At 30.1% G+C, this 24,605-nt stretch overlaps 1 protein-coding gene across 1 annotated transcript; it reads right to left on the reverse strand.

Moving 5' to 3' along the window:
- Positions 1 to 482: 482 nt before the first annotated feature.
- Positions 483 to 8,364, reverse strand: LOC128390113 (Krueppel-like factor luna). The gene is given in 4 exon segments (XM_053349785.1): positions 483 to 1,234; positions 1,819 to 1,878; positions 6,118 to 6,279; positions 6,282 to 8,364. Coding segments are annotated over 4 exon segments (2,178 nt in total). The 5' UTR covers positions 8,047 to 8,364; the 3' UTR covers positions 483 to 1,043.
- Positions 8,365 to 24,605: the final 16,241 nt, after the last annotated feature.

Consider the following 24,605-nt stretch of genomic DNA (forward strand, 5'->3'; position numbering starts at 1 on the left):
CTAATCTCAGGACTTGTCTTAATGTTTCCTCTCACCAATCGATTAATACTTAATTGTCAACAATTTAATCAATCAAGATAATTTATACTTTGTTAACACGCTCTCTCATTGACGATGATTAACCAACAATTAATAATTAACTTGAGAAAAAGACAAATAATTAATGGTTATCAATTAATTGCAAATGCTATCAAGTATGTATTTCGAGTGAGATGTTGATTATTTTCCCTTTCATTTTAAATCATTCACATTTTTCATTTGTTAATCATCATCGTGATAATTGTAATCACAATAATAGAGAAATAATCACACGAGCAATTAGTCAATTAATCAAGTAATAATATTATCATGTTATTAAAATTATATAAGATAATAATAATAAGATATTAAGTGTTGGTGTGATTGAAAAAAAAACATGAAGGTTACATTGGGTTATTGTGATTAGGGAATCGAGATGATATTTAATTATATCTACATGATGGTATCATGATAATTATGATTAATTTTAATTGAAATAATCATTTAATTGACAAGCTTGGCTTCTGATTGTTGATGATGTGAGTTGGTGTAAGTTATTAATATATATTTACATGTAGGTGGTCATGATATAATTCTGAATGAATTGGAATCTCTGTTAGCAGAATTTGTTTTTTTTTTATTTAATATCTTTTTTTTTGTGTTCATTAATCTCACTTTAGGATTAATTGATGAGCATGAAATTAATGATTATATGAAAACGATGGTGATGATGATAAACATTTTCTTATAATTATCATTATCAGTCTTTCTCGCTCTCTCGGTGTATCTATCCTGTTGAAGATGATTCCAATTGAATAATCGGGAGTTTCAGGCTGGAAAATGAATTCACTCAGGTCAAAGCTGAATCTCTGAAGTTTGTGAGAAGATTTTTCCAATGGAAATGTTCATTGAGCTACTACAGGGGACAAGGAAAAAAAACTCTGTTGGATTGTCTTTTACGTGTTGACGTGCAAAAAGTGTGATGATGATGATGGTGATGATGAAGAGGATGATAGTGAAGGCGATTATTTATGATTCTTGGGTAAATGGCGTTTCATGTGAAGTGCTAGATGGTCTGAACGTGCGAACGATCGTTCGCAAACTTTACACTTGAAAGGTTTCGCTCCAGTGTGCTTACGATAATGTCGGGTAAGCTCATCGGAACGAGCGAATCGCCATTGGCACTCCAACCAGGTACATTTGTAGGGTTTCTCACCTAATGTAACAATCGAAATGTGTGTCGCAGGTAAACAATTACAACGAAAATCATGCAGCCAAATTATAACGAAGCAAAAAGTGATCAGCAAGACATTAAGGTGAATATGAAAAAAAAGAAGGAGAGAGAGAAAAAAAAATGGAAAAATAAGAAAATCGTTGCAACGATTAAAGGGAAATAGAAAGAAGAAAAAATCGGAAATGGAAACAAATGATCACGATCATCATGAGAATGGAAAACAATTAGCAATCATCATCATCATGCAAAATGAAATGAAATGAAATTTACAAGGGAACAATTAATACGTAGGTGCTAATTAGAAACATTTTGTAAACACAATTAACCTTTAATTGCTTTCATGTGCTAATAGTAGCTCTTTATATACAATTACTAATCTTTAACACCTTAGACTAAATCGTGACTTTCAACTTATCCATTGACTTACCTTAAGTACCAACCCTGATTTTACTTATAGGATTTTTTACTCAACTTAGTTAGCTAATTGTTACAACAACAATCAATTGATCATTACTATTATTATCAACGTCTAACTAAATATTAATTAGATTAACCGATATATTTACCTGTGTGGATCCTCTGGTGAGCCTTAAGGTGGGAACTCTTTGTGTACACTTTGGTGCAACCTGAATAATAGATTGAAAAATTGGTACAAAAATTAACAATTAAAAGGTAAACAAACAATTAAATTTAAATCAGTTTGTTAATCATTATCATTTGGTCAAATATTTACTATCATGTTATATATAAATTGCTGTTGATTTATTTATTCAAAACATTGGTCAGCTTATTGTTTCCCATTGAGAAGGAAAAAAAATAAAATAAAATTAATACAAAAAGTTTGACCCAAAGGTTTTCACTAAATCATTTTCATTGTAATTTGATTTGATTGTAAATAAATTGTTCACCTTAATGTTTATCAACCATTGATTGTTGATGTTAAATCATAGTAAACAATCAACTTTCAACCAATTCTCTAGTTTCTATGGTTACTAATTGTTACCAATACTTTCAATTGATTTTCCTTCAACTCTTATCCATTGATATGCTATTATTTGTTTTCATTGTTATCTGATAATCAAATTAATATTTCAATCAATTAAAGTTAATTAAATGGAAGCAGATGGTTAACAGTTCATGATACTAATTAAGTAGTAAAAAGCTTAATTGTTGGATGAGAAATTGTTTACAGTCTGCTCTGCATGAATTGAATCAACTCGTTGATATTCAATAACAATTAATGATTATCAAGGTAAGAAACAAAATGTTTACATGTTTTCAATGTAAACACTTGATTTTATCTGTTGATATCAATTGATATTCAGTTAATGTGTTGAAAGTTAATGTTTTTTTTTGTTGTGTATTTGTTTTTAACCCTTTGAGCTTTCGGGTTCACTCATTAAGAACCACATTAAGCCCTTTGGAAAAGCCTCTCGAAAATCCCGCCTCAAGAACCACCCAAGTATCTCAAAGTGTCAGGAATTACACTCACATACAGAGATGGAAGAGAGAGAGAGAGAGAGAGAGAGAGAGAGAGAGAGAGAGTGAGATTTCATTGATCAATGGAAAGTAAATGAAAGTTTCAATGATACAATTGTAATCAACTGGTAATGATGATGATTATGATACCTGTTGATGAGTTATGATGATAATGAGGATCAAAATTCATCATTAACTAAATTTCAACAAAGTTTCATGCTGAGTCTTTAAGGTTCATCTTAATTATCAAAGGAAAACAATAAGAGGTAAAGGAGGAGGAAGATGAACGATTATCATCATCTCATAGGATCGTTAAAGTTAAACAAGGAGCAAAATAGTAGTAGGAGGAAAAGGTGGATGAGGATGATAAAGAAGAATGAGAGAGAAACAAAGATGAGGCTATTTCGCAGCGGACGATTAATTTGTCAACTCTGTCAGTTTCTTTCTTTCTTTTTCTCTTTTTCTTCTTTCTTCTTGAGATCTTTTCATCATCATTACCTTCATCTCTCTCTCTCTCTCTCAGCATTTTGAGCTCTACTTTCATTTATTAAGCAAAAAAACACAGAATAATAATACTGTTGAAATCTGTGGACTTTCAGTCCCATGAGACTAATGTTTTACGTTCTAACGATTTAAAAGTTTTCTTATTCTTTTTCCATGTTCATTCACTATCCTTTATATTTTGTTTCTTTTTTCTTCTCTCTGTCTTTCTCTTTTCCTCCATCCTCATCATCTGAGTCATTTCCCCTTTTTTTGTTTCTCTTGTAAACATTATCATCATTTGGAAGTATCAACAGAAGAAAGAAAAAAGAAACAACAAAAAGGCAATGGAAACTATCAAGAATATAATAGAAAAAGAGTCAATTCTTATTAGTTCAATGCTACGTACGCACGTTACAATTACCTTGCAACGTTTTTCCGTTACTAAACGTCCTTGGGCTTTTCGTTCATCAGAAAACAAGATGATGAAGAAGAAGAAGAAGAAAGATGAAGATGATGAAGACAAAGTTAGTTGATTCTTGATAATCATGCCTAGCGGCTCTCAAACAGCAGTTTAATTCAGTTCAATTAATGATTCAAGTTAACACACCTTCATGAATACAATTAATATCTAAGAAAATAACAACACAAAAAAAATCAACATCAACAAGATCATTTTAATCAACGAAACATTTATCACAATCACAATCAATATACACAAATACAAGATCTTAACGTTAATCTTATATCACAATCTTATTGTAATCATAATCTAATTGAACTTGATGAGGATTAGCAGTTGTCACGTGACCTGGGAGTTAATCTGATTATTATTAATTACAGTGATGAGATGAGATGAGTTTTGTTTATTTAGTAATCATTTTTTATTCTCTCTCTCTCTCTCTATCTTTATATTTAACTTCTTTCTTTCTTTCTTTCTTTCTCTTTCTCTGGGAAATGAATGTTGATGGTCAACAATTTTAATCGAAACTGGAAATGATGATGTTTAAGGTGCGGTCAAGATGATGGAATCAACAAGAACTCGTCTCAAAACAATTTTCTTCACTTTTAATTGTGATGCAGATCAACAAGTTTTTTTCTTACACAAACATTTAAATGTTTTTATTTCTAACCCTTTACCTTGTTCTCCATCATCATCATCATCATTATCATCATCTGATTTAATAATCCACTCACTTGAAACCTTTTCCTTTACCATGTAATTTGTTAACAGGTTAATGCTTAACCATCTCACCAATGGGTAACAATCAAATTGGAAAAGTAATCATTGCATCTTCATCATCATCTCTCTCTCTCTCTCTCTCTCAAGACAATTAGCTCACCTTAACTAGTGTCCATTACCCTCTCTCACTCCCACCCTCTGACTCCTTTTCTCACTCCCTTCACTTGACCATTTCTTTTTTTTTTCTCTTTCATTTAACTATTTCCTTTTCCATTTCAACTTCCATTAAAATAATCAATTCAATCTTCACTTTTTCCACTTTTACTTCAAAGAAAAAAAAACTTTTTTATTTCTCACTGCATGTTACCTGTTCATGTTTCTCTTAATATATTTTTTGTTAGTCTTTACATTTACCTGGAACCGGAAATGAATATATTACACCAGGTAACTTATTATTATTATTATTACTTAGATATTATGTCCATTGACCTGATCAAATGTCAACATCATCATCAAATTTGGTATCATGTTGATTGGTAATTTTTAAATTTAATTGTCCTAAACACTAAGAAACTATTTTAATGCCTTAACTTTAATAACAATTAACTGGAAACCATTTTGTTACCTGACAATTTGCTTTATCTTTGACTTTTTTTCTACCTCATCCTCATCCTCATCATCTTTTGTCTTCTCTCTTTATCTCTCTCTCTCTCTCTCTTTACTCCTCTTGTTAACTCAATAATTGAATTATCCCTGAGGCTAGAACTTGTTTTTATAGGATAACCTTTAGTTTGTTATCCTTGTATTGATTTACAGTGTGTATTTATATTGTGTGATACAAATCAAAGTGAAATAGTCTCAATGAAATTGCTTGATTGACCAAGGGTCAAACACACTCACAGATAAAGACACTCGTCAAAAACTTAAACTGAGCACCTATAATAGGCTTGAAATTGAACTACAAAACGGTCGGTAAAAGATATACTGGTGACGACGATTATGTTGATTATCTTAGAGGAACCAAGAGTCCGACAAAATGGCCTAGCAAAAGACTGAGGCCAATTAACTGAATAATATATTGAAACTAAAAAAGAAACTCTTGTTTCTCTTGGAAAGAGAGAGAGAGAGAGAAACTTCACCTTAAGGTGCGTCTTTCTAATTGGTTATCTCCCTTTCTTTTTATCTTTCTTTTCTCTAACTTTGATTCCTTTACTTTCTTTCACTTGTTCACCATCTCCATCACCTTCATCATCTTCATCTTCATCTTCATCCTCATCATTATCCACCATCTCTCTCATCATCATTTCAAGAAAAATCTTCCTTGTTTTATCATATTCATTTGAATTTGAATTTCCATTCATATCCAAAGAAATGAAAATATTTTTTTCTTATTTTGTTTTTGCTACTCTTCACTTTAATAAACCAAATCAAATTGTACTTTTAATTGTAATTGCGTGTTAATAGTTATGCTCATTGTCAATCGTATTAATTGAAAGTGTTATGGTTTATAATCAACGGATGTTTATGTTAATCAAACACGAGAGCACGCGATTTGATTTGAAACTTGTTATTATATTTGAATTTTCGTGCGACAATTAAATTAAAAACTTTATATATGTTGACCAAAACAATTTGATAATTGATATGATAACTTAAACTAACTGTTGATTGTTTGTGGTTTTCAACAATTATTCTTGATTGTTTGAGAAAATTTTCAACTTACCTTGATAATCACAATGATGAATACGTCGCTTCTCAAGCTCGGGATTATTTCGTCGATTATATTTTTGTGTGCCAAGAATTAACTGACCTGAAGTCAGTGAAGAAGAAGATGATGATGATGATGTGAGTGTTGTTGTCGATGAAGATGTAGATCTACTTGAGGATGATGATGATTATGATGATGAGGATGATGGTGATTCATTGAGTGATGATTATGATGATGTGAAATAATTGAACCCGTGTTTGTTGATGTACTATTATTATTATTATTATTATTATTTATTGTGGTCAGTCCGTCACCAATACCTGGATTCATTGTATGACCCATTAAACCATGACTATTTGTTGTTGATGGTGATGAAGATGAAGATGAGGATGTTGTTGAGGATGATGATGATGTTCCCAATGTTGTACATAATGATGTGTGCATTGGATGATGAGGATGACCGGATAAGAGATGAGGATGACCAGGTACTGAAGAACCTGCAATTGGTCCGTTCATCGGGTGTCCTGATGCCGGATTATAAGGTGGAGGTGGAGGTGGGGCAGCGGCGGATGTAGATGAGCCACCGTTTGGTGTTACACATCTTTGAGTATTTAATTGTTGCTGTTGTTGTTGTTGTTGTTGTTGTGAGTGATGTCCAGTGTTCCCATGATTGGCCAAGTGAAGTTGATTGGAAGGTGAACCGGGCTCGGAATTGGGTGGAGTGGGTGGCATGTAGAGTAACATTCGGTTGTGTCCATGTAAAGGTGATAACATACTTGTCGATGAAGTTGAAGATGATGATGAAGATGATGAGGTTGTTGTGGTTGACGATGGATGATAATTACCCTTTGACCCATGATTACCAAATATTGATCCACTAGAATTGTCACTCGATGAATTAATATTTCCGTTGGGATGTCGTCCATTTAAATTTTGAACATTAGAATTTGAATTGGTATTGGAATTACTGTTATTATTATTACTATTTGTGGTGGTGGTAAATGATGAACCATTGTTATTGTTGTTTGTTGCAGTGATAAAGGATGAGGTTGATGAGGTTGATGATGATGGAGGACTTGGGATTAGTGGGACTGAGAGATTTGAACGGAATGAGTATTGATGCTGATTGGTTGCTGTTGTTAATAAATGATGATGATGATTATGGTGTTGATCATGATTCATATTATCGGTTTCACTTTTCACTTCAACAGGGAAATCATTACATATACTTGCTGAGATATCTTCCCACATGGTATCAGTTGATGGTACAAGTAGATTGGTGTAATTATTTCCGTTTACAAGGGATGAGGTTGGACTTGAAGATGAGGCCATGGAGGAAGGGGATGAAGATGATGAGGTTAGGTTATGGTGGAATGATGAATGATGAGGATGAGAGTGAGAATGAGGCTGATTAAGGCCACCTCCAGGGACACGGAAACTGTTGGGGGAGTTTGATGAGGGTGGTGATGATGATGAACTAAGTCCTGGACTTGAGGTTGATGGTGGAGGTGGAGGGGGAGGTATTGATGAGAATGGTGAATGATGTCCAAACATTAATGATGAAGGGTGATGAGGATGAGGAACATGAGGATGATGAGGATGATGAGGATGGTGAGAATGAGAATTCTGTCCATGGTGAGCAGAATGGTGATGAGGATGAATCGAATGGGAATGTTGTGAGTTACCATTGGACGAAGTACCATTTGACCCTCCTGACGATGAATGGTCAAAGTATGAAGAGTCATTTCGATTATCGGTTAAATAAGTTCTACCATTTCGATGGATTTGATGATGATGATGATGGTGATGGTGTAGAACCGCAGCACCGGTTAAACAATTAATTGATTGTTGAATATTAAGTGAATGCATATCGGCGGATAGATGTTTATCTGTCCACTCGGGAATTAGATTAGATGGACATCGACGATCAAGTTCGACTTCCATAACATATAAATCACTTCCAAAAATGGTCACAGGGAGGAAAGAAAAAAAACTTCACGAAAATTTATCAAAAAAAACAGATCGAAAATCTTAGCACATTGATTAATAATTTAATAACTTTACTATCGTAACCTTAGCACATCCATAGAGCCAAGGGCGAGAGCGGTAAAAAAAGTGATCTACTTGCTACCAATTGACTTACAGGTAAATTACAAGTTCGATGAGTATAATTTTCAATGAGCAATTTGTGTTGTTGATGCGAGATAATCAAACTTGCAACTGAGAAACAAGTTTCCAGGTCACTTTTCGTTTGCCGTTGTAACTCGCTCTCTCGTCTCTTTCCCTTCTCTTCATTTTCATCTTCTTCTTCTTCTTATCATCTCTTTCTTTCCTTTCTTTCATCCTCCTCTTCCTCCTTCTCTCCGCCGTTCTAGTCAGGCTACTTTTCGCTCCTCCCCGAATCGCAAGTAAGTCCCATTTCGTAGCATAATCAACCCGAAGCCGCCTCCTTATTATTATTATTATTACAACAATTGTATAATAATAATTTTCTTACGACATCTCTTCCTATTATTTTTGATACATTAACTTAATCATAATCAACTTTATCCTTAATTTTTGTTGTTGTTTTTATTTTACAAACCTGAACTTGATTTAATACCAACAATTTGCTTGATTGTTGTTTATTTATCATCGTTATGATTAAAAATAATAATAATACATCAAATATTTATCTTGACAAGAGTTAATTTCATCTAATCTCATACATATTATATATAAGATATTTAATTGTCAGGTCACACAATTAATCAATGGCAATATCAACAATATTTTTGATTACTCTTCAAACAATCAACTGATTTTCATTTTAATTTATCAAACAATTACATGTTGTAATATACTTTTCATACTGATTATTGGTTGATTGTTTTACTAAATTGTTTCCAATTAGTTGAAAACAAATCTTACAAGTTAATCATCACAATTTAATATTAGAATTTAAATTCAAAAATAACCTAAATTTAAACCAGTTCAAAAAAAAAGTTTGCTCGTGCCTTGTAATCATCATTAAATCATCATCATGTTAATCATTAAATTGTTGAATTAAAAGTAATCATATTTAATAATGAAAAGATATTTAATTTATCATAAGCGTGCAATTTAATTGCTGATTTAATAATAATAATGACCAACAGACAAAACGAAATAGAATCAACAATTAAATCAACAATCAACAATCATTAGATTTGAATACTAACCGTTGAGTGTGAAAAATAAGATTAAATTGTTGCGACAAATTAAATTAATATATCAATTGTGATAAAGAATAGTGAACAATTAATCAATATTATACAATCAACAATTAAAACTGTTCAATTTTCTTGACCCAAAGGAAATGAAATCCCGAAAGTTTTGATCTGATTGACCCAAAGATTTTGTTATTCTTAGAAAAAAAGTAAAAGAAAAGGTTAATTCGTGATTTCCGTTTCCAGTTTATTAACTAATCATTACTCTGCCAGTAGATTAACTATTAATATAAGATAAATAAAGAGATTATTAAATTAACTTTCGGAAGTTAATCTTGGTTTAATCTTCTCACCCAACAAAGAGTAACATTGGAAACTTCAATTCAATATTAACTTTATTAACTGTGATAATAATAATATTGATGATACGTTGATTGACCTACAACCTGTAATCAAGTTTCAACAAAAGGTTGATGATTAACTAATATAATTTAATAGTTACCTTTGAGAATTGATAATCTCTGTTATTAAATGATTATGATTACACAGGCACACGATTTACGCCGTAACAAAATTTGATCAATGTATCCGGTGTTAAGGTCACCAGGTAAAAACGGGACCGAAGACCAATAGTTTTGACCTTACCTCCTTTGCGACTTAGACGTACAGGTTAAGTGTTGTTGACATTCATTGATCGGTGTTAAACTTTCATCAGGTAAGAAGCAGAAAACTGTTAATCCGGTGATATTAAATTTTAAGGTAGTTTAAAGTCACAATTGATTAGCGAATCGGATTAACAAATAAACTCAATATGATAAATTGTGGTGGATAACAAAATCGAGATTGAGTAAATTAATGGAGAAACATAATCTACTAGGGAAATAGAAGTTTCTTTTTTTTCACCCTTCGGATTAGGATTATCCGATTATCTTTATTTTTAACCAAACGGTTCATTCATTTGAAGGTTAATTTTATCGCAATCGCTTATTAAGACGGATTATAAATATAAGAGATCGTTTCGACAACAAACTCTTGTCGCTCCAAGTTAGGGTTACCTTTGGTTACCTATGGAGTTTTTTTTACCGTTTCCCTTGTTTATTATGAGCATTTAATGTCATTACTCACACGTCTCATTGAACAGGGTAGATCAAAATATGAGACTGGATCTTACCTGTTGAATTCTGGGCTTGGCCGCTGGGTATCCATTGGTTAATCGGGGATAATCGTTTGGATTATAAATGTTTTATAGTTGAACGCGTCTTTTTCTAGTCAACCTCATCTTCATCATCTCATTGATACCTTTAATTTGCTTCATTGACCTTCTCTCTCTCTCTCTCTCTCTCTCTCTCTCTATGTTAAACTCAATGGAAAAGGTAATAAATACTTGTTGGTTTATCACTTTTTTTCACTTGACACTTTATCAGTATTTCTCATCTTTCTTCAGCTTTTCGTCTTTATCATCATCCCTATTTTACTCCCGCACATATAGACATCATCATCATCATCTTCATCCTCATCTTCAGGTAAAATCTTAAGGCCTAAGGTCTCTCATTGGTGGTCTTGCAATAGTTTTTCAAAGTTTTCTTTTTCTTTCAAAAGTTTTAGTTGAAAATTTAAATTGTTCGTAAACGCAAATTCAATTTCATGTACAAAATCAAGTTAATCACCACATTAAATTAAATTATCAACTTGAAACTAAATCTATTAATATTTACAGTAACACTGAGTAAATATAATAATCTTCGCCACCATAACGATGCTAATGATAATTATCGTAATTCAAAAATGAATCTTAATCTTACCTCAGAGATTTGAACAAGATTAGAATCATGAATATATTAATAGAAAACGAAAACTAAATAATTCATCAAATTGATAACATTTAATTCATGCTACTTTTATCAGTTATTATACTTCCTCCTACGTTTCCAATTCCAAGGGGCGAATATCAATTACCTTTGAGCTTAAGAAAATCAAATTATTCTAGTCGATAGAATCGGTAATGGTCATCTCAATGATAAAGTTTCGGTCATCACATTATCCATAGAAATAGAAACGATTTCATATGTTAGTCCATCAGATCCAAATTATTGATACAGTTAAAGGGACGAAACCAAAATAACATAATGGTTGATAGAAAAAAATTGTCCAACAATTAATAAACTATCAAAAATTATGATCATTATTATTATTATAACTATTGTGACAATCAACCATTTATGATTTTAGCTTAGAAATTCAATTTATCACAGAAAATTAAGCGAAAATTGAAAATACAAAGTATCACAGGCTTGAAGACTCGTGGACAGTAGAGACGATGGTCAATCACAATGACAATCAACCTGTGTCCAGTTAATGTCCAAATGTATGAATCATTTTTCACGCTACGTTTCCTCTCATGTATTATGAGCAAAGGTAAGAAGCAAAAAACAAACTGAACAACAACAACAAAATACATAACTGAAACTAACCAACAATCAAGTGGACAATGAAACGATGTCCATTCATTTTAGTTATTTTTTTCTTCATATATCCAAAGGTACGAAAACAATTTAAATATATTCATATTGATAATTTAATAAATTATGAATAAATTATTTACTATAAATTGTAAACAAAATGTCATAAATAACAATAAAAAAAAGGTAACATTTACTATTACCAATATATGAGAGTATAAACTGAATAGGAATACAATAAGTTTCATATGAAAATTATTATTCATCAATAGTTATTATCATTATAATGATGAACATTTTAGTTAGTAAATTGATTGTTAAAGTTAATTGTGATCATAATTTGCAAGTGAAACTAATGTTTACATGATTGATGGTAAATCGAGAAACAATTTGGTAACAATATTGGTACAGTTGAATGATTTTCCATAACTCGAAATGTTATTAAAACTTTTCTCTATTTATATTAATCTAAATGTGGAAATTATTTCAGTTACTTTAATAAATATCAACGAAATTCATATATACTTATAGTTGTTGATTAATTAGTAAATCGTGAAAAGATAAATAGAAAAGTTAATCAGTTGATTTGTGATTGCAAAGATTACAAATCAATACAATCGCATAATAACCCGTAGAAAAAGATATTGAAGAAACAATTTTCTCATAGTGATTGTTACAATTAGTTAATCAACAAGGTAAATTGTACTTATACACACACACACAAAACTACACACAAAGTGACCATTAAACAGGCTAATCAATTACTAAATCATCGACCCAGAGGTTAATCAGTTTACCTGATAAACGTTTAAAAATCCAAACAAGAAACAGGTAAGAGAGGAAAAGCAATTAAATGATAATCGAAACTAATGAAAAAGGTGAAAAAGTTTTACTCCAAAGGTTAAACTCTTGTTATTATTTGTTTGTTAGATTCTTAATTAAGGTGAATAAATAAATAAATCAACAATTAGAACGATAATTTAACCGAATGATGGTCAAAATATTATAGCATTTATAACCAATAATGGGACACACGAGTCTTTATATTGATATATATATGAATCGGTTTTGTATTCAGTTTGGTTGCTGAAACAATTGTGATAAATATTTATTATATATTGTTAAAGAAGTGAAAAAGATGATGAAGATGAAGATGAAGATGAGGATGATGGTGATGATGGAGAGTGAAGTTACAAGTGACTTATAAATGGGATGTGCCAATGTGCCTGGAGGCTGTTGTATTGGGCACTTTGGTGTTGTATATGCCAATGGAATGTAATTAGACTGTTGCGTGGTCTCTTTAAGGTTTGGCCATCAAAACAAATGAGTGAGAGATAGATCCGGATTCTTAGGAATCATCATTTTCATCATCATCATAATCATAATCATTATCATCTTCATCTAATCATCATCATCATCATCAGTATCATAATCCTATATTGTGCATTTAATATTACACTTTCATTAAGGAAAAGCAAAAGAAACTAACAAACAAAACCTATTCCAATTGAAATGGTTTAACAATCAAATTAATCAACCAAAGGATAATTAGTTTTCCCGATTTATAGGATTTTCAACTTATCATCCTCATCTTTTCATCCTCATCCTCATCTTGTTTATTGTTTTTTTCTTCATCATCTTGTTCCTCTTCATTGTTAATTTTACAATTAGATTTCATTAATTGTTGTTGGAACTTGAAATTGCTCCTTTTAATTGTATTTCTTATTTCTCTCTCTCTCTCTCTCTCTCTCTCTCTCTCTCTCTCTGAGTTTAATTGCAATTTACTTTTAATTGTTTTGGCCTTTAAGTACAATATTGGTTAGTATCAATTACTGTATTTGTATCATTATCATTGTTAATTGTTGACCGATTGTGAGGTTTTCATTTTTCACTCTCTTTCTTTTAAATCAATTCGTTGATGGTTCTTAATTGTTGGTTATTATATTATTTGTGAGAAAGAAAAATTTAAACCAAACATATAATCAACTTTGCTGATTTTCTGTTTTGTTTTGTTTCTATCTTTTTCTTTATTAATTTTAATTGTAACTTGTTTCCAATTTAAATTAAGTTTCCATCTCTTTATTTGATCATTTTAATTTGTAGTTACAGCTTAAGGTCACCTTCAGGCTATCTGTGGTCAATCAGTATTCAGCCCAATGATAATAATGATCAAATAGCAAAGGATAATAATCATCTGAAAATTTACATTTGATTATCTAACCACAATCTACAGTGAATAGTTGATTTAGTTAATTGTTTCTCAACAATTTTCAACAAAAGCTATTGATTGATTATCAATTGATAACCAATGACATTTAATGACAGAGATTAAAGTTAATTTGATTTCCATCAGCCGATATTGAGAGGGGAAAAGATTCGAACTTTGAAATAACATAATAATAATTTTTCGAAAATTTGAACTTCGAAATTAACTGAAATCGAAAATGTTGAACTAACTGAAAACAATAATATGTTCACAATAGTTATTAAACAAATTAGTAAACAAGACTCTGGGTATTATTCATACAACATTGAAAGTATTGTATTCATACAAGGTACATGTATTAGTTAAAACAACCTTGGTGAAAAGTTTTGAGTTTGATTAGCTATTTAAATTCAATTATAACAATTAGCAAACTAATTTTCAGTTAATTTAACTGGATCACTTATAATAGTTGACATTTGTTGATTATTTACATTCAATTACCATGAAGATAAATAGATTTATTCTTGAGTTTATTCAGGTAACTTTATCGAGGTCGAAACAAGAAATTGCTATTGTGCGAAAACCATATAAAAGGTATTAATATATGATCAATAACGATTGAGTAAAATTTGAACTTTAATAAGTGACTTTTTTCAATTTAATTGCAATTCAAAGTGTCTATTACAATAAAAACAATGGGTTTCAAGTGTTTCTTGTTCATCTTAAGTTTCATGGGGCTTGTGTCATTTACCATTTCAGTGAATATTTCATTGGCTGTTTCATTGTTACAGCAAAGCAACAATGTACCCAAGGATCAAGAAGTTGTTAGAGCTAGTCAGTCCATCTCGGCCAGTTCTTTAACTTCCATACTAAGTCTCGCGACTCAACAGTTTCGTCCTAGTGTATCACCAGTCGATGCAAGTAACAAGTTAAACGGGACAATTAATAACATTGGCTAGAAATCTATTTGTATCTATCAATTTATTTCAACAATTAAGTCTGAATGATTCGTTGTACTCTATCAATGATGAAAAGTCGAAAATTGTTTTGAACCTTGTATTGGTTAATTACATAATAATAATGTTCGAAAATTTGAACTTCAAAATTAACTGAAATCGAAAATGTTTAACTAACTGAAAACAATAATAAGTTGATTGTATTACTATTCATCGTTTTTTCAATGGGAAATTAAAGGTTTCCGGTTGTATGTATCAACAGAAAAAAAGTTTCACTTAAGTAAAAGTTTTCATGGTAATGTTTAGGTGTGTTAATCATAGGAAAGGTTTGGTTAAGCTTCTGATTAACTAAATTAACCAATGATTTAGAGGTGAGGTTTACTCTTTCATAGGATTAATTAAGTTAAAACTTTCAATTTGGATTAAGATGATGAAAAAAAAAGAAACACCAACATGAACCGGTAAATTATCAGCACGTTATCGATGATATTCAAAAGTAAAGGTAAATTTTTCATCGAAAGTACAGAAAAAAAACAAGATTCGGTTTAACAACTACGGAAGTCGCTGAATGGATTATAATGATAATAAGGTAAACCGGAAACACTCCCACTGAGATCGAGTGGATTTATTTAATTCGATCAATATCTTAATGGAGAAAAAAGTTTTCTAATCATTTTCTATTAGATTATCTCTTTTTTATCCATTGGCACTTTCTCAACGGAAATTCAGAGTCTCTTCAGCGTTTCTATGGAAATGCTGAGAAATTATTTATCTAATAAAGTTCATTGGTCGATTGGTTTGATTGATCTGGATTAAGATTAATCTGTTAATATGTCAAATGATTTGTTGATTTTTGTTTTCTAATCAATGATTATCTTGATAGCAATTAAATTGTGATGATTTAATGATTTTTTCTTTACTCATGATATGATTTCACTGGTTTATAATTGTGATATCATCTTCTAATTACTCACAACCTGGAAGCAATTTAATCAATCTGAGGTAATCTTATTATTAATCATTAAGATTGAGCTAATCGCCCACGTTAACAATTAAAAAGGAGAGTAAAAAAATTGATTCATATGATTAATAGACAATGAATTGATAATAATAAACAAGACTCTGGGTATTATTCATACAACATTGAAAGTATTGTATTCATACGAGGTGTGTAGTTAAAACAACATATCATCAACCTTGGTGAAAAGTTTTGAGTTTGATTAGCTATTTAAATTCAATTATAACAACTAGCAAACTAATTTTCAGTTAATTTAACTGGATCACTTATCACGCATCATAGTTGACATTTGTAAATTATTTACATTCAATTACCATGAAGATAAATAAATTCATTCTTGAGTTTATTCAGGTAACTTTATCGAGGTCGAAACAAGAAATTGCTATTGTGAGAAAACCATATAAAAGGTATATGATCAATAACCATTGAGTACAATTTGAACTTTAATAAGTGACTTTTTTTAATTTAATTGCAATTCAAAGTATCTATTACAATAAAAATAATGGGCTTCAAGTGTTTCTTGTTCATCGTAAGTTTCATGGGGCTTGTGTCATTTACCATTTCAGTGAGTATTCCATTGGCTAGTTCATTGCAGCAAAGCAACAGCGTACGCGAGGATCAAGGAGTTAGTCAGTCTAACTCGGCCAGTGCTGTAACACTTATACGAAGTCTCTTGGCTCAACAGTTGCGTCCTAGTCCACAACCATATGCGACTCAACAGTTTCGTCCTAGTCGATAAAAGTAACAAGTTAAACCGGAAAATTAATAACATTGACTAGAAATCTATTCGTATTTATCAATTTAATTCAAAAATTAAGTGTGAATGATTCTTTTCACTCTATTAATGATGAATTGAATTGAATTTTTTTCGAAAAAAGATTTCGTTTGAATCTTTCCGATCTAAAATCGCTTTGTACAAAAAGTCAACAATTACATATTCGAATGAAATTAATTAATTTAGTTTGTGTCATTATTTTATTGTTAAGATTACCAAATCTATGATTTCCAGAAGATGATTCAATTTTTGTTGATTAACCATTAGGAATCGTTATTATCATTGTTTCATGGGCACACCTTGGATCTGATGAGCTCCATGAGTTCTGATATTACTTTTATCATTTACTGAGAATTATTATAATAAATATCGATCAAATTTCACCAAGAAAACAAATAAAAGAATATGAAAATTGTTGAAATTTTCTGAAATATCAAATTCCAATACAAATATTAACATTTGCTGATCACACCTTGAATCTGAAAATCAAGAAATATCGATTAAGGTGAAATATTGTCAATCAAAACAATTAAATCACAATTATTTTCACTCATTATTTTGTATTTTTTTTACTACTAATGATTAACTATCAATTAATATTATTGATTAGTTGATTCCAATAACTATTTCATTCATTTCTCATGAAATCAAATTCATCATTATCTTGTAATGATAGATTCAGAATGATGATGATAATTGTTAAATGGAAACAATCAGTTAAACAAATCATTAGCCAATCTAAATTAGTTTTATCAATCAAAATGAGAGAAATTCAATTTCTCTGAATTACTCAACAACCATGCAGGCATTTTATTCATCATGTTGATAGATTCATTTGTTGTTGTTGTTGTGATCAGTTGAATGAAAAAGAGAACCAGAAAAAAATATATCATCTACACCTTGATTGATAGATAATGTTGAGAAAATGAAAAGTTCATTCAAATGATTAACCACAAACACTAATCACAATTGCAATTTGATGATTAACACAAAATAAAAAACTAATGATAAGAAGAAAGTAAATGAGGTAAGTTGATTAAGATAATCAAGTAAACAAGCAATTGATAAACTGTTAATATCTTATATATGTATCATTGTTATCTTAATCTCTTGTTGTTATTGGTACTGATTAATTAGATTTTAATCTATATGTGCAAAGAAAAACAGTAATTAGTTAAATTATCAAAATGGTTTCGAAGACAATTTTTGAACATTTTCTCTAATTAGTTTTTTCAAAATGTTACAATTTTTTTCGGTGAAAATGAAAAATTAATCAAAAGTTATTTAGGTGAATGAATATTTCTGACGAAAAAAAAAACAATATCAAAAACAAACTAATCCATTGTCAGTTATTGGGCTGATCCATTAACTCACTGGCATGGAATCGATTGGACTGACCAGTGATGACCAGAAGGATGAGGATCTAAAGTTTGCTTTGATTGCATTTCTTGTTTACATGATTTCTTAAGGTTCCAATGGTTTACCAAGAAAATCCATTACAGAATAAGAGAAAAAGATGACAATGATGATGACAGAAAAGGAGGATGATGAGAATGAGGAGTAAGAAGATGATGAAGATGGAAGATACTAAATTATCGTCAATGATGGTGAGAACAAATTTACCAAATTATCTGCTGAATCTTTATCGCTAAAAATCATTGTAAAAACAGTAAGAGATTCAAGCTAATCTGATTGAATTAAATTCTCATTTTAAATTATCATAAAAGCAGAAAGAGTAACAACAATGGTGGCGATGAAATCAATTGTTGAAATTTCAAATTCAAATTCAATTTAAAGTGAAAAATTCATTAATCACATGAAATGCTCATGAAAACAATGTGACGACTGAAAAAAGTTAATCACATTGAAAAGTTTAACAATAAATGAAAATCAATCATTTCGATTGAATTTGGAAAAAGGTTTTAATTCAATTGGATTAAGCAATAATTATTTACAGTAATTATTCTGGAATTAAATCAACAGATAGAAAGTGAAACAATTAGATTTAATTGATTCAATCAGTGAAAAAAGAGGAATAATGAATTTATCACAAAAGAATCAAAAAAAAATATAACATTCGAGTCTCGAAACGAGTTAGATTATCATATGAATAGACTGTTGAAATTTAGAGCAATTTAATCAGTGACAATACAAACTAATTGAAATCCAGTTGATTAAAGATCAATAATCACAATTAAAATATGTGTCATGATATTAATAATACCGTTAGCATATGAATCTGAATTTTTCATGAATGGGTGCTCAGATTCCATCGGGACTAATTTTCCGTTTTGTAAGATTTTAAGCTGAATTTTTTGGTACCTTAACCTTTCATAGACTCCTTTTAGCTTGAGCATAATCTTAACTGAAAAATCTACCTTATCTTATTCATATTTAAGATGATACATCTAATAAGTTACATGAAGCTGAGAAAACAATTTACTTTTATCAACTTATATTCAGTCAATTTCATGTTATCGATATTTTTTTGTTCCTATTCAGGTTCAAAATTAATTCATATTATGAAAAAAAGGTTTGGCCCTTTACCTGAGATAACATAGTTTATTATTAGCACGTTACAACCATGGGATATGTTATTTTTCAATGAAACAAACAAAACATCATCATAATGAGTCCTCTAAGTCATCAAATGTCCTTGAGGCAATTTACCTGGAATGAGGTTGAAATGCAAATAAGATGAGGAGTCAGAGAGATGATGATGATGATCATCATCATCATCATCAAGAGTTTATGATAACTAATCGTTAGAATCCTGATAATATTCAGATTGTTTTAAGCTATAATTTAGTCTGATAAAATATATTCTTACATGGAAAGTGATTTATCGCAAAATTTTTACCTTTACCTGTAATTAGTTTTTTCTTTTAATTTCTAAATTGTTGATCATCATCATCATCAACATCATTAACATCATCTTTGTCTTAATACACTCCTGCTATTATTATATTCAATCAACTTGATAACTTTCAATTCATTTCTATGGTAATATTATTGAACCATTTCACCATAGATTCACTCTGATTGTTAGCATTATTTTATCGTAAATGATAATACAATAATAATAATCATCCCCAACCCAATGATTGTTAATCATTTTCAAATGATAACAAAGTTTTTTTCCTCTCTTTCTGTTAACTTGAATTTCATTTCTACGGGAATTAAACTGATCATTTATCTCTGATGATAAAACAAAATCCATTGATAAAACTGGTTCGATTTGGGCTTGGCTTTATCGTCACATTCATTAATCTATGATGAAGATGATAATGATCATCATCATCATTATCATCTTAATCATTAATATATTTTGTTTTCTCTTTCATTCTCATCAAATTTAATAAGATGATCTTGAAGCTTAATTATATTTCCAACTTGTTACAATAATCAAAGTTTGGATGATTTTGTTTTTTTTCAATGAAAAAAACAAAATAGTTACAATGATACAACGTAGAGCCAAATAAAGTTAATGATGAAAGAGTAACTAAAGATTATTATTAATTATCTGTTATTTAAGATTAAACTAATTATCGCCAATTAAAGTGATTAGTTAATTGAAAATTGAAGGTGTTGAGTAATTGTTTGAACATTTGAACGGAAGCTTGAACACGATTGGTAACTTTACTCACGAACTAAAGTAAATAAAAGTTTATCGTGTTTATCACTCATATCGAGAGATGATAAAGATGAAAAGAAATGAAGATTGATATGATTCATTGATCGTGATATATTTAATATCGGTAATCCAAAAGTTCTAGAATTAAAAACAAGAAGCAATATCGTGACTTCACCTCTTGATATGATCGTGATTGTAAATCGTTGGTAATAGATAATAACTCACACAGAATTCAAGCTCTCTGCATGAGGTTCAGTGTTGTTGCTGCTCTTTTTTTTATCATCCTCATCATCTTTATCTTCATCATCCTTATCATCAACTTTAAACTGTTAACAACATTGATACTTATTGTTTACAATCAACAGGTTTCCCTTTACCAATTTTCACTGTTATATTAACCATCATTTGTCACAGTTAATTGTTTACAATTGTAACACTTAATTGCGTCAACACTTTGTAAAACGTTTTCTCTCCTAAATCATCAACAATTAAATTATGTTCAATTAGATTAATGTAATAGTGAAAACCAAAAAAATTTGTTTTTTTTTCTCGTTCAACAAATTCAAATGAAAGTGATTAAAGGTGCGATTAACTGGTTTTAATCAAATTAAACTTACAATCAGTCAACAGTTAATCAAATTAAGTCACAACAATTTACCAGAAAAAAACAACAACAACAAAAACAGAATCAGTAATCGTTAAAATGTTAACTTCGTTGTAACGATTTCGTTACTAATGTTTCAACAACGTTACTTTTATTCAGTTGATTGTCAACAGTTTTATTTTTGATTTTTTTTCTGTTTCTCCAACAATTAACTTACTACTGATTAGTTAACTGTGATTGTAATGCTGATTTCATTACTTAATCATTGAAACTTTATCTGAAATTAATGAATGAACAAAAAGTTTCAAACAAGTTTTGATGAACAAAAAAAAGTTGATAAATTAATCTGAATAAATTGAGATGATATTTTTAATAAGATGATCAGTTAGTTAATAAACAACAATTAACTTTATTTTACTTGGAACAATTAAAAATACAATGAGGAAACTTGATAATGTAAATGAAAATCAACAAGTTGACCTGTTAATTAATTAATTTACAATAGAAACAATTATAAAGGGTCAATTTAATGATTAACAAACAATTAGCAAAATAGGTAATATTTTTATTGTAAGAATTAAATTAATTCAAATCTGATTGGAATCAGGTCATCACCATCATATATATAAATGATATCATTATTAATTCAGTTTGTTGTTTTTAATTTCCAAATTAAATCAAGACTAATTAAATCTATTTACAGATAAATGGGGAAAAAGTAATAACAATTAGTTGATTGTTGAAGAATTGGCTAAATTTTTTGTTTAGCTAATAGATCTTCAATCCAAGTGAATTATTATCAACTGATTGTTGATCATTAATTGTGATGATTAACAGTTTGGTATCATTTATGTGCCTTACCCTGAAAAACTCCTCCCCAATATCTTTGATTTTATATCATCTTCATCATCTTGATTATCTTGATTATCTTGATCATCATCATCATCATCTATGTAAGTTTCCTTGGATTGAATGTCAAATGATGAATGCATATCGATAGCAAATTAAACTAATGATAGGTTGTTACAATCAACGAGAGAGGGGGAGTAGAGGAGGAGTAAGATGATGATGATGAGAGAGATGAGCATATATAGAAAATATCATGAAAAAAAAATGATGAGGAAGATGATAAAAGGGATGTTGTTGTTGTTGTTTCTCTTGCTGATGATAATCATTATGATGATGATGATTTTGAGAGGAGGATGAAAGGTCGATATGTTTATGTGAGAAACACAATGTAATATACATTTGTTATCTCAAATATACATCATATCTTTTTTTGTGAATGATGCGATGAACAGAAGATGATGAAGATGATGAAAAAGAGAGAGAGAGATCATTTCTGGGAGTGTCTTGGACTATCAATTGAGTATCTTGAGAAGCTGAGGTAAACTCTTAAAAAAGGCCTCAGGGTTAATCTTACCTGAATTGGAAGATTTTGAGAAAAAAGAAGAAGAGAAAACCAGTCAACTTGCCAAGAGAGAGAGAGAGAGAGAGAGAGAGAGAGAGAGAGAGAGAGAGAAATGAACAGAAAAGATACAAAGACAGTATTTGAAGATAGAAATTGGTGATGATGAAGATGAAGAAGATGATGAACAGAATGAAAAGATGGTCGAAAGTCATAGAGACTTTATGTTCATGGGACTGGCCTGAAACGCCCATAAACTGACCTTTCCGTTTTCAGAAATTATTTTGATTCCTTTGGTCATCAATATATTTTATTGGAAGAAAATATTTGATAAGAAAAACTTTCTTTTTCCATTGAATTGATAGAAAACAATTGACCAAAAATCAATAGTTTTTCTCAATCTTTTCTCTACTTTAATGGATCTTAATTGTTGACAATTTAACAATTGATAACAATTGACTTTCCATTAGACTGACCAATTAGATTACAGATCAATAAACTGTATCGTAATATATATATTCATTCATTTCCAATGTATTTATATACGATTTTAATACAATCAACGGCAATTGAATAAAAAATGATTGATTCACTTTTCACCTTTTACTGATTACCTTTCATTGAGAAATTATTTCAATGCTAAGTAATGATAATAACTATTAAAAATAAGGTGAAAATGAAGGTTAACATTGTTTACATTTGAAATTTGGCATTGGTCAGTTTGAAGAAAAAGAAAGGATTTTCTGTCAATGAACGAGCAGAAAACCCATTTGAATGCAAAGTATTGACCAAGACAAAAGGTGTTAACGAGCCAAAACTTATCCATATTCAGGACATACACTTTAACGTGCCAATGGTGTAAAGGGTTTGTAAGTTTGCGGTTCACCGCAGTATAATAGGTTGACCGAGAGATTGACCAGTGGAAAAAAAAGAGCCAAAAGAAAAAGAAAAGTTTTTATTTATTATTTTAAATGTTGACTGTGTATTTGGAGGTTGGATGAAGGCGATTTCATGACAACAAGGAATTGAAGACATTTATTATATCAACAGAATTGAATGAATGATAAAACACTTTGGCACGCAATTGCTTTATGACTTTGCTACCTTTCCAATTGCCACTGTATCAATATCTACCATTTACCTGGGTACACATATGGCTTAAGGGTCATTCCATTGGTCATTATTATCTTTGGTTAACTTGTATAATGTGGATATAAGAGTTGAATGGAAACACTTTAATGTCAACCTTACAATTTTCAATGATTTTAATCCGTAACTACTTGATGCGGAAATTGTGTAGTGACAGTTAATTGATGATAATCATTAAACTTGCTTCTTTTTTTATTGTTATCATTAAAATTTACTTCAAGAAACTTAATTACTTTGTCATTTAAATTGCAATTGATAATCAATCAGATGATGATTAATTCAACTCGCTACTTACCTTATCATTGCTGCGAGGTTTTTTTACCTGATTGTTACAATTGCAATTGGTAGATTTTTTTTTCCTCGATGATGATTATCAATAAGTACAATATGAAAGTGGACACAATAAGATGGTCAAGATAAGGAGTTATGATCGATCTGAGAAAAAAAAGGATTGATTGTCGAAATGGAAGAAAAAAGTTCTAATCGTGAAGAGGTCTCTCTCTCTCTCTCTCTCTCTCTCTCTCTCTCTCTTCCTAATTGTACTTGGAGGAAATTGAAACATTCAATCAATAATAATGATAACATATTTAGGTCAAGACAATGGTCAGTTTGTTTGGTGAGTAGTGGTAGTATAAAAAACACGTTGTAACGGATTGGTCAGTATTGACATATGTTGAATCAATTGGATCAACAATAAACATACAAAACCACAAACAAAATATTTTTTTTCTTGTCTCTTCCGTTTCCATTTTTGATGGTCAAGAGTATTTCTAATCGGTCAAATATCAGTCATTATAAAGGTCAGTCTCTCATGCCTCTTTACATATAATTTAAGGGAGATTTAAGTATTGGTCACTACATAGAAAGTGAGGAAGTGACCAAGTTAAAGGAAGGAAGAAAAACAAAATTAATAATAACATAAAGATACACAGTTAATAATAAAAGTGAATGACCAACAATCAAAATTAACAATATCAATTGGTTACTCCTTCTTGTCAACGTTATCACAAATATCTTGGGATATTTTCAGCATCTTTTTATCATCATTATCATCATCATCTCTCTCTCTCTCTCTCTCTCTCTCTCTCTCTCTCTCTCTCTCTCTG

The sequence above is a fragment of the Panonychus citri genome, unplaced genomic scaffold (genome assembly GCF_014898815.1).
Source record: "Panonychus citri isolate SS breed McGregor unplaced genomic scaffold, ASM1489881v1 Contig00115, whole genome shotgun sequence".
Taxonomy (NCBI): domain Eukaryota; kingdom Metazoa; phylum Arthropoda; class Arachnida; order Trombidiformes; family Tetranychidae; genus Panonychus; species Panonychus citri.